At 47.2% G+C, this 15,617-nt stretch overlaps 1 protein-coding gene across 4 annotated transcripts in view; it reads right to left on the reverse strand.

Moving 5' to 3' along the window:
* Nucleotides 1-15,617, reverse strand: part of LIMK1 (LIM domain kinase 1) — a 340,745-nt gene that overhangs the window by 66,627 nt on the left and 258,501 nt on the right. For all 4 annotated transcript variants that reach the window (XM_069614802.1, XM_069614804.1, XM_069614803.1 and 1 more), the window contains 4 exons: nucleotides 14,319-14,428; nucleotides 10,246-10,452; nucleotides 7,573-7,678; nucleotides 4,646-4,830 (listed from right to left, as the gene is read on the reverse strand). In XM_069614802.1, the coding sequence (XP_069470903.1) occupies nucleotides 4,646-4,830; nucleotides 7,573-7,678; nucleotides 10,246-10,452; nucleotides 14,319-14,428 (608 nt within the window). The remainder of the gene's footprint in view (nucleotides 1-4,645; nucleotides 4,831-7,572; nucleotides 7,679-10,245; nucleotides 10,453-14,318; nucleotides 14,429-15,617) is intronic.

A 15,617-nucleotide genomic window follows, 5' to 3' on the forward strand; every position in this document is an offset into this window, starting at 1 on the left:
CTGCGAGACCACCACTAGATCGTCCCATAGTCCGCTGGCCTGACACCACTGGCTGTTGAGCCACTCTTGCATTGGGCGCATGCGCAGGCGGGCGTGAGGTACCAAATAAATACACGACGCCATCATGCCTAGCAAGCGCATTGCTTTGCGTACCGTCACCTCTCGACCGGACACATATTGAGGGATCTGAAACAACATGTTTTGAACCCTCTCTTTGGAGGGGAAGACGAGGCCGTCCTTTGTTTGAATTAGAGCCCCTAGGAATTGTTTGATTTGGCTGGGGTCTAGGCTGGACTTCTTTTCGTTGATGGAGAAGCCCAACTGGAACAAAAGGTCTACAGTCTTTTGGGTATTGGAGAAGCATGTTTCGTAAGAATCCCCTGTTATGAGCCAGTCGTCGAGGTAAGGGTAAACTGGGATGGACAACCTGCGCAGGTGGGCCGCTGCCACTGCCAGTACCTTCGTGAATACCCTTGGTGCTGATGCTATGCCGAAGGGTAGCACTCTGAACTGGTAGTGTTTGCCCTCTATCATGAACCGGAGGTATTTTCTGTGCGCTGGCAACATTAAAATATGAAAGTATGCATCTTTCATGTCCAATGTTGTCATGTAATCTCCCTGTGATAGCAGTGGGATCACTTCCTGTAGGGTCACCATACGAAACTTTTGGGGTTTGATAAACTTGTTCGCTGGGCGCAGATCTAATACAGGGCGCATGGTTAGATCCTTTTTGGGTACAAGGAAGTACACTGAATAAATACCTTCCGTTACCTGAGATAGAGGCACGACCTCTATGGCTCCCTTTTCCAGCAGTTGCTGTACTTCTTGTAGAAGGATGGCAAGATGTTCCGGTGACATGCGTCGTCCCCTCGGGGGTTTGTATGTTGGGGAACTGTTGAATTCGATGCAGTATCCGTGGGCTACGGTGGAAAGTACCCAGCGGTCTGACGTTATACCCTCCCATGCTGGAAGAAAGGATGTTATCCGGCCCCCGACCAGTGTTGCATGGGAGGGGACGCGAATCTTCGCGTCACTTGGTGCTGTTAGGGGCTTGGGAACCTCTGGGGGTGGACCCTCGCCCTCTTCCTTTGCCCCGACGCTGTCCTCTTTGACTGTACTGGCCACTACTGGTCACTCTTGTTTCAAGTTGCACAAAAGCTGCAACATGAGGAAAGGAATAAGGGAAACAAAGTCTCCCAGTACTGACTGTCTTAAGGGCATGTCAGCTTCCCCATAAGAATGGAGCGAAAGCCCAGAGGAGTGCGGCGGAAGACTGAGCTTCTCTGGCAAAGTCTAGATCAGGGTGTAAAACAGCAGCAAAAAGTTTGGGGGTTGTCACATGGAGGGAACATTACATACAATCATGAAATCTTTCCTAAAAGCCCTCTCTCTGCTATGTATACCGTTCCAATGAGACTTTCTCATCAGAACACAGTTCTTTTGCTCTTTGCTTCTCCAGGGAGGGCTTGATAATACTTTCTGGTTTCCCTCTTCTATTTCTACTCCATCATGGCCAACAGGAAGTTGGCAACCACTAGACACTTCAATTTGGTTCATAGAGGTAATCTTTATGCATCTGCACATCCTCCTCGACTCAGTACTTATCATGAGGACTTCTAGTGAGCCAGTTGGATGCTTACTTATCTCAGTGCCACTATCCTTGATCTAGCTTGGGTCGTTGTGCTTTTCATAGTCCCAGTACTGTTAACACTATGGGTGTGAGACATGTACAGGGGGAGATAGGGTAAAGGAGGGTTAAGGGAAGGGACAGGTGTTACACCAATTTCTCCTCTGATAGTCGTCCCATGATATCCTCCCACTAAGTACCACCACCAGTGGGACTATCAGGTAGTGGCCTCACTTCCCCAGCCTAATGGGAAAGGGCCCCCACTAGGGGAGAAGGGATGACATCTGAGGATTCGTCACAGCCCACATACTACACCAGGGACTGAGGCCACATTGGGTCATTTTCACCCAACCAAGACCTGAGGGACCAAAGTGAGAATGCCATTAACCGTCAATATGTTTTCATCAACAGACATAGATCCAGAGTAACAAAGAAATTATACCTTGAAAAGCACACAGTGCATATCTGGGGACACGAGTGAATCAAAGTGGCATTCACTTCTTATAAGCACGCATCTCTGCCTTGAGTCCCCGACTCTCTGTGGTATTAATCCTTGATAAGCACCAATCCCAGACCTGTTGTCCTGAGTCACAGGGAAATTAACTTTTTATGTTCATCAAACCCAGATCGGGGGCAGTAATCTCCAATAGATCTTTAGAACCAGCTTGTCAGGGTCCCTGGGGCATTAATTTCCCATATGCACCGTAGTATCCTTGCACAGCAGTGTTGGAATGTGCCAGAAGGTTCAGTCCTCTTATCTTTTTATGTGTTCCTAAAACTCACTGCCTCCACTTCTGCGAATGTTTACTTATGGCAACACCATTCCACTTCTTTGTGTTAACCCTGTTGCCATAAACCTCTTCTCCTAGGTATATCCATTTATTTCTAACACAATCTCGCCAGGGGTACATGTAGACCACTTCTAACATTCCCTCTTCCCATCGATACACCCACCTACTCCTAACACTGCCTTTTCATCTTAGTTACACCTCCGCTTCTAACACTCCTACTCGGGACATTCATCTGCGCCAACTCAATCTCCTCCTAGGTACCTTCATCTGCTTCCAAATAGGCACACCCTCACTTTCTGGAAACACTGATTTACATGTGCCACTCGTCCCTACTGGACATACTCATCCACCTCTAACACACCGTTACCCTGGGCAAGCTTTTGAGCATCTCTCCTTCGGGGTACACTCAACCCCTTCCAACATGCTCTCCTCCTGGGCGAGTTAGACAATGGGCCTCATTACTAGTTAGGTGGTAATTTGACACCAAAGTCCTTTAACGTTCGTCCCACTTGGTCCTACAGATTTACTTTGGAACCGAGAGACAAGATACCTATTTTCGGAGTCCATGGCGCTCCATGGGGTTTGGTCATATTTCCTGCAAGCTGGAAATCTCACATGGGGAATCCACACATTGTTGTAGAGAAAGTGGATAATTAACCTCGAGCTATGCGATGGTGGAGAATCCTCAGCTTCACCTGCATTCTAAGGATTGGGTGGTGTGATTTAGTGATGGGAAAGTAGTTGGAACACAGCCACTGCCATTTAACTACTGAACTCCCGAGGCCCAATAGCTCTCCTCTAGAGGGCACTCATTCCCTTCTAGCATGCTCTCCTTCTGGGTATGCTGAGACACATCCAGGGTGCACACATCCACTCCCAATGTTTTATATTCGTTTGTGCACTCAAACGCTCTCTTCCTGCGCGCACTCTCCCACTTGCCAAACTCTTGTTCCTTGGGTATACTCTCCCACTTCCAGCTGTCTCGCCTGCTACATACACTCTTCCAATCCCATCCTTACGCTCCCTACACGCCATCGGAAGGATAGCTCAGGGGCAGCATGTTCACCTTGGAAGCAAGACGACACAGAGCAACACAGGTTTGATCCCAGGGTCCGCGCTTAGAAACCTCTGGGTATTAAGCACGTAATAAATAGCCTATCATATCATATCATACCCACATCCACCCTCAACACTCACTTACTAGTTCTACACAGTCACTTATCTGTAGACATATCTACTTTAAAAACAGGGGTTCCCTCCTCCAACCCTCTCTCTGGCTTGGTTTACTCCCATACCTATAACATTAATTCTCGGACAATTTTCTGCTCCGATGACTGTCTGGCAATGCCCTTTCATATAGACTAATCACACCTCTAAAGCATAAGTCTCCACTTCAAGCACTCTTCTCTCTAGAGAAAACCAGCTAACTCTAGCACTCTCTCTTGGAGTGCACTCTTTGACGTCTTTCACTGTGCCCAGCGACAAGTCCTCGCTTACCCCATACTCTGTCCTAGGCAAAATACCCCACTTTTAAACATACAATCTCTCTCACTCTAGATGGCCCCAACTACTTCTACCACTGTTTTCTGGCCAGCCATCTACAGCTAACAGACTAATAAGAGACAACACCCCGCGTCTACAGTTTTCCCATACCATGATATTCCTATGCTTCATGAATGTAAAACATCCCTCCACTTCCGAGACTCATTTATGCTAACAGTGTTTTTTCCTTCGGTTCCACCTCTACAAGCTCTTTGAAAGGTTAGAACCCTCCATGTCAAGCTCTCTCCTCCTCCTCCTAATAACTACATTATCTTAGCTAGGGTATAGCGCTTGATTTCAAGCTCTGCAGCTCTCAAGTGGTGGCGCTTTGAATTAAGGCGCTATTTAAATAACACATCATTATCATCATTCTCATGTGCATCCTCAAAACTCTACATTAATGTTAATATATGCCACTTTCACGTCCTGGGCATATTTGCTAACTCTTACCGCCCTATTGTCAAATAGGTCTCGGGCGCCTGTATGGTCTGACAACACAGCTGCTCCCTTGCCGAAAAGTGTAAGAGCCGACAGCAATGCTACACTGTAGAACACCCTCAGTCCTGGTACTCGGGGATTTGTCCTGGACTCATAGGGGGAAGTTTACCTGATCTTTAACCCACAATAGACTTTGGAATCCCAGTTTTCTGGCCGTATCGGTTACTGCAGGATGGGATCAGCTTACATGATTGTCCTCTGCCGGTTGGCGCCAGCCTCTAGGCAGGGGGTCCTGGATGGCGATCTCAGGGGGCTCCGCAGATCTGCCAGAGGGCTGCTCTCCGTGGGGTGCTCCCTCACCACAGCTTCATGAGGGTCGTGTTCGATGGTTAACTGCAGGAGGCGGCTGGTTTCCTGAATCAGAAGGTCAATCTAGCGAGGACCAAGGAAAACGGCGGTGAGATAAAAAAAATTATGAGGTGGGAGAGGATTAGTAAAATTGACTCCATGGTAGGAGAATAGAGAGAAGGCGAGAGAGAGAGGAGGCGAGAGAGGAGAGAGAGAGAGAGAGAAGGCGAGAGAGAGAAAGAGGGTGAGAGAGAGAGAGCACACGCGCAATAGGGACAGAGAGCACGTGCTAAAGGGACAGAGCTGTACAGTGTACCGCGCATGAATAGCTAAGAGATTCAAAGACCACCTGGGGGCAAAAGCCCAGCTCACTGCAGCTGCAGCCATTTACGCGCATTTGGTGAACCGCACTGTTACCACATTTTTTCGCAGCATTTTTTTGCGGGGGTGTGGGATAAAGGTTTAAATTAGATTTCAGGGTAGTAAGGGGTGAGGGAGAGTGGGCTCCTCCAAGGGGATCATGGCACGCTTGCTCCTCATAAACATCGCAGTCAAAAAAAGCAGTAAAACGGCTACCGATATGATTGGTACCTGAGCCCTGCAAACAAGGAGGTAGTGACAAGAAATAAACATTAAGGAGAGATGGGATTTCCAGAAGGTATTGATAGAATGAGTCAGAGACAGGTGGCGTGGATCGGCCAGGACCATATACAAGGGAAGTAGAATAGATGAGACCGAACCTAGGCCCCTTCTTTTCGAATTCCCATGCGATATCCGGCGGGCCAACACTCCAGTGTTCCGCCCTCCCACCATGGCTCTTTAACCTTTACATGCACCCACTGATTGGCTAGATTAATTTCCAGATGTATCTGCATGATATACAAATCATGATCCGCTTACATGCAGACACAGTTTCTGACCACAACGATTCTGGAAATCATTCCATTTAGCAATATCAGTCAGAATCGCCTTCTGTTCAATTAGCCGTTGTCTACTGGTTTATTCTGGTACCCAGCCAACATATTTGATACTTATCATATCTTTCCTTTTCGCAGGTATTTGTGGGGACTAAATGTACACTCCTGCCATTACAAATGATCAAGAAAATCACACCATAACCCAGTGTTGAGTTGACCAAGTTCGAGCCTTAGGGCTTGAATTAAGTCAGCTCGATGTGATCTTTTCTCAATCACACTGATACCGTCTTTACATTGGACTACCTGAAAGTTATTGGGGCAACTACACCTTTTCCAAAACAGGGCAACCAGACTAGTCTTTGGTCGAGAAAGAAGGGACCCTAATGTGCCTGCTCTGAGGTATTGGTATTGCTTATGAGCGGCACCGGCAATAACCTTCGAGGTGCGGTGAATAACTCGGGGACCACACTGGGCATTGGGTTGCATGTACATACACTGTCTCAACAGCACACATCCACAGGTAGTTTGCGATCAGCGTCTGAAGGGAAGACGTACCCTACACAAGCAACGCATATGTGTGCGGATGTGCACAGGAAGCTTGGAAGAAACTGAGCCCACCAATGAGACTTCAGAATCTGGAAGGAATTGAGAACTGGTCTATGCTGCTAAGCTTTTAAGATCTAGATTCACCTAATTCATGGCCTTGAGTCCCAACCCTGCACACCTACCGCTGTTGCTTGCATTGATTGTACTTGAGGTATAGGAGGACATCCACTTTTGTCAAGGACCGTTATACTTCTGAAATGTGTAGACCCAATTTAAAAAGCTGCAATATAATTCCCTCTCCCCTATCCTTTATCGACTGTACAGGTCTGTAAGTAACCTCTGCTCGGGTATGACAGCGCATGTTAGCCGTCCTTCCACTTGTTCTTTCTAGCCCTTCCTTCACACTATGTTGCATATTTTTAAACACCAACATAAACATTGAGACTTGACAACACCAGCAGACACTTAAACAACCACCCCAATCCAGGTACACAGAGTCCACGTAATGCCACCACACTCTGGTTAAATGGAGTACAGAGCAATCCACTGGCCTCAGTACATGGATCTCACCGCACTCCCAGTCCATGTGAGTGAGTTAAAATCAATTCACCCTCTCCCAGAAGATGGCATCCGAATAATCTGTTGCATTCCCACTGCATGGTATCTAAAGCGGTGCATTCTACATCCAGCACATGGAGACCACATGAACCGACTCCCCGCCCAGCACATGGCGTCCAAATGCACTCACCACACTCCCAGTACATGGAGTCAAATGGCATTTAGTACACTTCCAGTGCATGGAGTCTAATGGCATTTACCACAGTCCCAGTACAGTTCATGTCAATCAACCACACCTCAGAACAATACCCTACACCAAGGACGGTATGTCAAGTTGCTTTAAATCCAATCAAAACCCAGCATTCTTCCAGCAGAGAGAGGCTACATGTGCTCATCCCACATCAAGTACATGGACCTCAAGTCATTCTACCCTCCATTCTGTATAGGGAACACATATCGCCTCTTTTCCAGTATATCTAGTCCAAATAAACACCAGCTCAAAGACACTGCATACCAATTCCATGGCAATGCACACCCAGTTCCCCCACACCTAGCTTGGAGACCAAATGACCACAATCTTCAGGGCTTGGAGCCTAAAATGTCTGCCTTCCTGGAGACTGTACCTGAATCCTCCCCTCTTCCAAAACACTGATGTGAAATCTGTCCTGCTCAAGAAATGGAATCGAATCCCACCATAACATGGAGTCAGAATGCACTGCATTTCCAGTGCACCATGCACACAATGCTATCGGGCAGCCATCTTGGTCGTACAATGATATGGAAAGAAGGGGAAAGCTCCTCCTACCTCATCGAGAGGGACATTGCGGATCGGCGTGCCATTGATCTCGAGAATCCGGTCCCCAATGTGGATGGAATTCTTCACATCTGGACTGATGCAGTCAGTATCGACTCTGCAGATGGAAGGAAACCGGTTAAAGTATCATTGGCAACATGGCGCAACACCCAAGATAATGCTCAAGTGGTGAGCCGGGTCCATCGCTACTGAGCAGAAACACGCGTGGATGCAGCCGAGGAGGATGCAAGAGATCAGGAACCTCATGCGAGCCAGTCATTTCTGTTCAGGAAGAGAGCAGAGCTCATCCCCCCCTGTCTGACTTCAGGGACCTGTTAAGGCCCCTAGCAGAGGCCTGCAGCCTTCATCTCAGGGCAGCAGAAAGCAAAGTCCTAAGAATAGCTTGGGCATCCCATAACACTTGAAGCAGGGCAAGACCCCAGAAAGTTACCATCACAGCCTCTCGCAAGTCAGCATTCGAGCAGGGCCCATATACAAATCGCTAGAACATTCGACCTGGGGTCATAAAGAGAGCTGGGATAATTGCGGTGCCTCTACCTCATCTGCAGCAGGGTCCCAACACAGAACCTACAGATACCATGATAGCAAAGCCCAGGCACCATTCCAGATCCCCAACAGTAACTAGGCGAGCAGGCGCCGGATATAGAGGACACTATAGCCCCACCTAGAGTAGTTAGCACACATTTCTGCTGGGGGTATCTCTGTTGTTGAAGAAATTACCCAATAAAGATGGCAGCCAGGATCAGGCATAGAACAGGAGACATGCGTGCTTACCCTCACAGAGATAGCTCACGCGGTTGCAAAAAAGGGAGAACAAGGGATGTGCAAGACCTAAAGCCCACACCTTGCAAAGTGCAAGGCAAGCATTCATTTGCTTAAGCACAATCTGAATTAGCACATGGAGATCGTTAGTGCCCTCGTCTCAGCCAATCAGAATGTCTAGAGTGCAGTCAATAACTACTGGTATTACCTACATTCCGAACGTTCCATCTTCAAAAGCAGGCATGGAAACAATGCATTTTCCAGGAAATATACTTCCTGCCTGGGACTAGGTTTTTAATTTAGTTGTGGCATGCTATCTACTATGTAACACATGCAAGGGAAAACTAACATTTAGGAAAAACACTTTCACTTTCTTATAGTGAAACAGTTTTCTTTTACATGATACCTAATGCATGCTTATTTGAAACCTGTTTCGGTTCAAACAAGTTTGAAATTAAAATGTTTAACTAATGAAGACAACCTTGTTAATTAAATATTACAAAATAAATCCACATTTCATTTATATAGTTTGCCTATTTACTTTACTCATTATTAAAATAACAATTTGTGTTCACCACCAAAACATGTATTACTACTACCACTATGTGCTAATAGCGTATAGACCTTGGCAAGAGCCATTACGAGTTGGGATAATGCCCTTCTCCAACTTCTGGCCCTCAGTGGGGTCATTATGCCATAATACCAACCCCCTCCCACCATCAGTCTATAGGGCAGAGGTCTTCAAACTGTGGCGCGGCCACCTCCCAGGGGGTGCGCCAGAGCCCAGCATGAAATGTAAAAAAAAGAATAATTAAAAAAAAAAGATTTTTTTTATTTTTCTTTTAGATTGGAGGAAATGGGAAGGGGCAGCTCACATGGTCAGACTGGGCCATACAACAGCTTAGGCACCAATGAAAAAATGGCCAGCAGTGGCAAATGGATATTCAGTGTTTAGTCACAGACTGTTTGAATAGTACCCAAAAGGTTGTTTTTTGTTCAAATTTAAACAAATGTTGATATTTAAAGAATATTTATTCAGCAACAATGGTCAAAAAAGTGGCCCATTTTTACTGGCCTACACTAGCATTTTTGGTACTATCATCGCCCTATTGGCCAGTCCAAGCCTGCCGGCTCATCCATAATGGGTGAGGGGGGCGTCCACCCACTGCCACCTCACCCATTATGGAGGAGCTGAGGAGCCAGCCCAGTGAAACACTGAGCACTCCCTCAGCTGCTTTTTCCAGCTGAGGGAGTGCTCCTGGGCTGGCTGAACTGTCAAAGGGAAACTCTTCATTTCCCCAGCCGCACATGATCACTGAGCCATGCAACTCTGGGGGTGTTTTGCTTCGTCAGCCTTGCAAAGCTCATTGGACATGCTAGCTGGGGCACTGCATGGATGTGCGAGGGGGTGCTTCTGAAACCTGGAGCGGAGCATTTTAGCAACCACGCAAGGTACGTTTATGGCAATTTATTTTTTATTTAAATGTGTATGGATGTGTGTATGCTTGTGTTATGGGACTGTGGTGGTAGCAGGATGGGCGGCAGCACTGGGATAGTGGTGGAAGTAGGGTAGGGAGAGCCCAGGGTCTGTACTGGAGTACAGTGTGGTGACGGCACGCAAAAGTTCATAGAGATTTCTACATACTGTCCATATGGCACTTTTGGGGGGGCCCGGCCTGCCCAAACTTTGCTCAGGGGGGCCCAGGCCAAAAAACTTTGAAGACCACGGGCTATATTACTATGGCGTGATTAAAGTCACATGATGCATATGTATTTTGCTCAGATCTAATTTGGCAGATACAGCCAGTCTATCCTCGACTCTGAAGTTGGCAGAATATATGAACACAATGCACACCTACTAAAATCTGGGGATTATAGTAACCATACACAACCGATACTCACTCTCGAACCCGCACCGCGCGGGAGTGTTCCGAGCCACATCCTGGGGCACTGCAGGTTGGGTCAATGGAGACGGAGAGGCCTCTCTTGCCATCAGCCGAGACCGGGATTGACACCAGGGTGACTGTATGGGGCAACCGAGCTGATGGCGAGTCCGGGAGGATCTGTTCAATGACAGGCGTCACCACCATCTGGTAATAACAGTGTCCACTGCAGGAAGGCAGCCGCCGAAAAAAGCATGGGGGAAGTAAAGGATGCCAAAGGAAGGAGCAAAAGAGTCGGAGAGACAGGCGTAGTGGCCGGGCAGGAGGGAAGGAGGGTTAGGTGAGAGGCAACCCAGGAAAGGAAGAAGGAACAAGAGAAAGAGCATTTGATAGAGAGTGGTGGGCAAAATAAAAGGTAAAGATTATGGAGAGAGGTTAGGGTGAGATTACCAAAAACGAGCGGCGGGCAAGAAAGACAAAGGGTAGAAAATTGGGTAAGAAGAGATAACGGAAGGACAAAGGGAGAGAGGATAGGTTGAAGAAGATGTGGGATGATGAGCAGAAGGAATAAGGTAAGTCAGAAAGATAATGGTGGCAAAAAGTGATGGTGTCAGACGGAAGGATGGGAGAGGTGATGGAGGAGACGGAGAGGCATATAGTGATATGAAATAGCAGGAGAGGAGCGAGGAGGAGAGAAGGGAAATAAAATTAGAGAGTGTATCCAGACATTAGACACTTCCCTAAACACTGACGATCAGAGTGTGTTTTAGAGGCACGCGCTCTTCTCCTCGCTGCCCTAATATTTATCTTTAAAGCCTCAAAAGATATTGGCCCTCCTTACAAGTGTGCCGGTCCAGGAAAAATGCTGCAAAATGGCTGGTTATACCAGATCTGGAATTTTTCCCAGACCAACACACTTCAACATTTCCGGTAGGGGCAGTGAACTACAGGCAGCCATCACCTGCCGGGAGTTCAGGCCCCTACCAGCAATGGAAACGTACCACCATTGCCGGCACCTGTATTATCCCAGTAACACCGGGTGTTACCGGATAGCGGGCTCTGGGAACGCTAAGGCGAGTCTGCCGGTAACCCGCCGGTAGCACTGGCGCCTTGCTGGCAGACTCATGAAGGCAGAGTCGTAAAGGGCCAGAGTCCCTTTTTCCAGTCTGCACCACGTGTCCTGTGACTGCCAGAATCAGACTTGAGCATTCCTTCTACTGCCCACCCACACATTGGCAAGTGCCCTACCAGCAGGCTGCACATACGGCCAAGGAAAACCGACATGGAGCATTCCCTGTATCGACCTTTCAGACCGTTTCCAGAGAGCCCCCCCCCATCAACATAACTGTAAAACGGCCCCGGTTTAGTCAATCATGCAATTTGTTTATTTCAGATTGCATGGAATCCATAAAACGTCATAGATAACATCAGCACATCACAATATAAAATAACAAATTAGAACTCATGCATAATATTATTTAAAAAATTGACATACGATTAAAATCAACATCTCATCCCCATAAAATAAACGTTAAAAGAAAAGTACATCGTCGAAGCATATATTTACAAATAAAGCACAATTCTACTCTGCCATTAATGGGGATCTTAGATACCAGACAGCTTTCAAACAAGAATTGGCAAAGCCAACAGTTTTGACTTGTGCAGGCATGGGACAGGAATTTGCCAGGCACTTCCATAGTTGTATTAACTAGCCATCAATGGCATCAGCTGAAATATGGTGCGAGTATCTGCCTAATATTTATACATATTCCAAAATGGTTGGCTTTGCCAAAGCTTGTTTTTAACAGGACTTCAGTGACCGAGATGCATGGTGCTTATAGATCGGGTGGCTGAAGGCGGACATGGCTGACATTTTTATTACACCAGTACCACATTCACAAATCAAATAAAGTAATTAACTCTCAGAAGACTGCTTCGAAAAAACACTGGCAGGCACTTCAAACACAACGTTTGATGGTAAGGCTTGAAAAAGGAAGTACAAAGAGATCCCAGGAGAATATGTTTTGGGCGGGAAGGGGCAGGAAGCGGGCGGGGTTGGCCGTAGGTATTAGCATGGCCATGGGCCATTAATTGGTGGGTAAAATAACCAAACATACAAGCTCTGTGCCCCTTATATGCCATTTCGCCCCAACTGTACTCTAAAACAACAGTTTTGGCTTATAGGTGGCGCTAATAGCCAAAAGGAAAAACTAGCAAAGGCAACCTCAGGTTCAGGGTGGGACATCGGTAACATGAAGACTGGTCTCCATCGCAGTGCCACACCCTCTAAAAAAATTCAATAAATAGCGTTTCCGAACGATATTACAATAGAAAGTGCGGCAAACAAACTGCTTTCAGCACCGTTGCACTCTTCTGACCATTTGCATGTCATGGGTTTAAGAGGGCATTTTGCCGAGCCCTGGCCCGGGAAGCCCGATGATATACATTTGAAACCATGGCGGGGTATCCAGCTCTTCCTTCTAAGGGATGTGGCAGGAGATGCAGCCCGACACACACCTTACGCATATTTGCGCCCTCTAGAATGTTGTCCCGGACAGTCCCAAATGTGGCTTTGGGAAACTGGATAGGAATGCTGGCAATATTTTCTCGGTTTTCCAAGCAGTCACTGAGCCCCGTAGCCCCTATTGATCTTTTAATAAAAGCCAGTCCTTCTCTTTTGCGACAGTTCCCCAGTGATAATAAATTCCTTACTAGCAGTCTGGTTAGTCTCACATCTTTACTTAACCACTGCATGGCACAATAAAATCGACCTCAATAATAATAGATCAGTTAAAAAAGCCAGGCCAGTCTCCAAATGGAGAAGATGTGATGACGCAGCAGCGGAGACACCTAGTAGACGTGCAAGAAAAAAATTAACCTTTACCGTGTCATAGAGCATTCTGCTTATTTCACTTCCATCTTTTATGTTTACTTATATTCCATTGTCTGTATTTTTTTTACCCACGCTGTTCTAGTTGCTTATTTCTCGAAGAAAACTTAATTGTAGCTGCAACTCTCTTTTGGAACTTCTGTTGCTTGATAAAATCATGAGTAATTAATATTTGCACCTGGGGAAGGGCGCTCAGCCAATTAGGTGACTGAAACAGCTGGCAAGAACACACTGTGTACTGTCTGCTCTTTCTAGCCACCCAGCGTCCTTCCACGCATGGCGGCACTTTGATTGTGAGGAGGCAACAGGGAGCATCTCCTCCCATCCCCATTCTCCCCCTACCCTCAAAAGAACGTACACCCTTTCTGCACTCTTCTCCCTACCTCCTCACTTGCCTGCTGGACCAGAGATTTGTGATCCAGTCTCAGCGCTCCTCCCATCCATGGCTGCCATGGAAATGGAAAAGGGGCCAATTCCCTTTTCTATGGTGCTGGCCATCTTGCTTTTTATGTATTTTTAGAAGGAGATTGGGCTCGCGCAATATGCCCGTAGCCCAACTCCAGTAAAAAAATATTTGCACCTTGGAAGAACCCTGTGGTGTGAATGGCTATCACCACCTTGTCGGGAGGCGTACATGGCTGGCAATGCCGTATAGCCCCAGGCTCGGGCTGGTGGCGGGCTGTTACAGGCCATGTCCACTAAACCCTCCCCCCCACTGCCCCCTCCCCCCGACAAAGGGTTGATTGCCATATTATTATTGGTCAATCACATAAATATTGGCCCTGGCTACTCACCGTTTACTTGACATTCAGTGCATAAGCCCTGGGTTTTCAGACTGAATAATTTTTTTAGTGAAGTTAACTAAATAACAGACCCACAGGCATTCCTCTTTTGTGTAAAAGTGATTTTGTTACAGCCAGCATCCCTTTGCATGCTGGATTTTCCAACATACAAAGCGCTATTTGCTGAGAAGTCAGGACTGGCTGGAGGGGTCACAAATGGCATTGTGCTGCTGGACGGTCGGATCGAGAAACCAACAGAGGCACACACATGTGCACGCAATACCGCTGGGCATATCTTCACTCATAAAACACCTTCACAATATCCCCTTTCACACCCAGCTCATGCAATGCCTTTTCTGCTCCCAATGCCCATTTTCTCTCCACCCACTAGCTGCCTTGCAGAGCCGGTCAGTGACCTACCAGTAGAGCTTGGACCGTTCCACCAGAGCATAGGTATCTCCATCTCCAATGAAGACCTGGCAGTTGAGGCAGCTGAAGCATTCTGGGTGATACTTGTGCTCCCCGGCAACCTGGAGGGCGAGAGAGAGAGAGATGGACAACTTAGAAATAGTCGGTCTGTAGCTTCTGAGGATTCACTATGACGAGAAGAGCTTTACATTCTGAAATAACGTGAACAAGCATGCTTGAAAAGCATGAGTAAGAAGGTATGCATGCTGTTGGCGAGCGGGGGCACGGTGTACAGCTTCCGCCACCCCTATCCCCTCAACCATACAAATCTGCATTCATTACTGCCAGCATTTGATTTTCAAGCAGGCAGTAATGCACTGGATGTCTATGGAAGCAAAGCAGGCAGATATGCATAGGAATCCATTGTAATGCCGCCTGCCTATTCATAACCCTTTGCCGTCGCAATCCCTACCACTCGTTTTCGCTCCACTAGAAGGGACCCCTACAGCCCAACCCTTACAAAGGAAAAGCATCTGAAATTGATTAGGTTTCTTTCCATAATGGCAAACATTTTGAAAAGCATATTCAAAAAATGAAACAGTGGCCCTCATTACAACTTTGCCAGTACGGAAACAACGGTGCTGGTAATCTTACCGGCACCGTTGTTTCCGTACCGGCAAAGTACACGTCTGGTGGGCGGGTGCCGTCCCGCCCAGCAGGTCTGACTTGCCGGGCGGACCGGCACCAGCCCAAAGACTTTCACAGAAGCACTGGCACCGTTATTACCGGTGCCGGTGTTTACGTGGTCCCCATTCCCATAGAGTCCTCCGAGCCAGAGGAGCCTGAGAAACTTGGAAAGAAAAACCGCAGCGTTTTCAAACACAACGTTGTATTTATGTTTGCGGTCGCTTCAAAAGCGACCGCAAACATAAATACAACGTTTTTAAAGCTGCGGTTTTATTTCTAAGTTTTCCGGGCTTCTCCAGCCCGGAAAACCTAGAAGAAAAAAACGCAGCTAGTGCTTATTTTTTTTTTAAAATAAATAGCACTTACCGAGATTCAGCTGCAGCTTTCCTGCTCTGGTCTCCGGTCCCCGTCCTCCGCGTACAGCACCAATGAAGGAAAAGCCACCCAGCGGTAGCTTTTGTTTACTACAGCTGGCTGGCTTTTCTTTCATTAGTGCCGCAAAAGCAAATGCCAGCACAGGCAGGCATCCATTTCACAAAATGGATGCCCCCATGTGCTTGCTTTTGCGAATTTTGAGCTTGAATAGCTCAAAATTTTACATAGGAAGTTTTTAAAAAAAAAGTG

Source organism: Ambystoma mexicanum, chromosome 9 (genome assembly GCF_040938575.1).
Source record: "Ambystoma mexicanum isolate Mex_15411 chromosome 9, UKY_AmexF1_1, whole genome shotgun sequence".
In the NCBI taxonomy this organism is placed as follows: Eukaryota; Metazoa; Chordata; class Amphibia; order Caudata; family Ambystomatidae; genus Ambystoma; species Ambystoma mexicanum.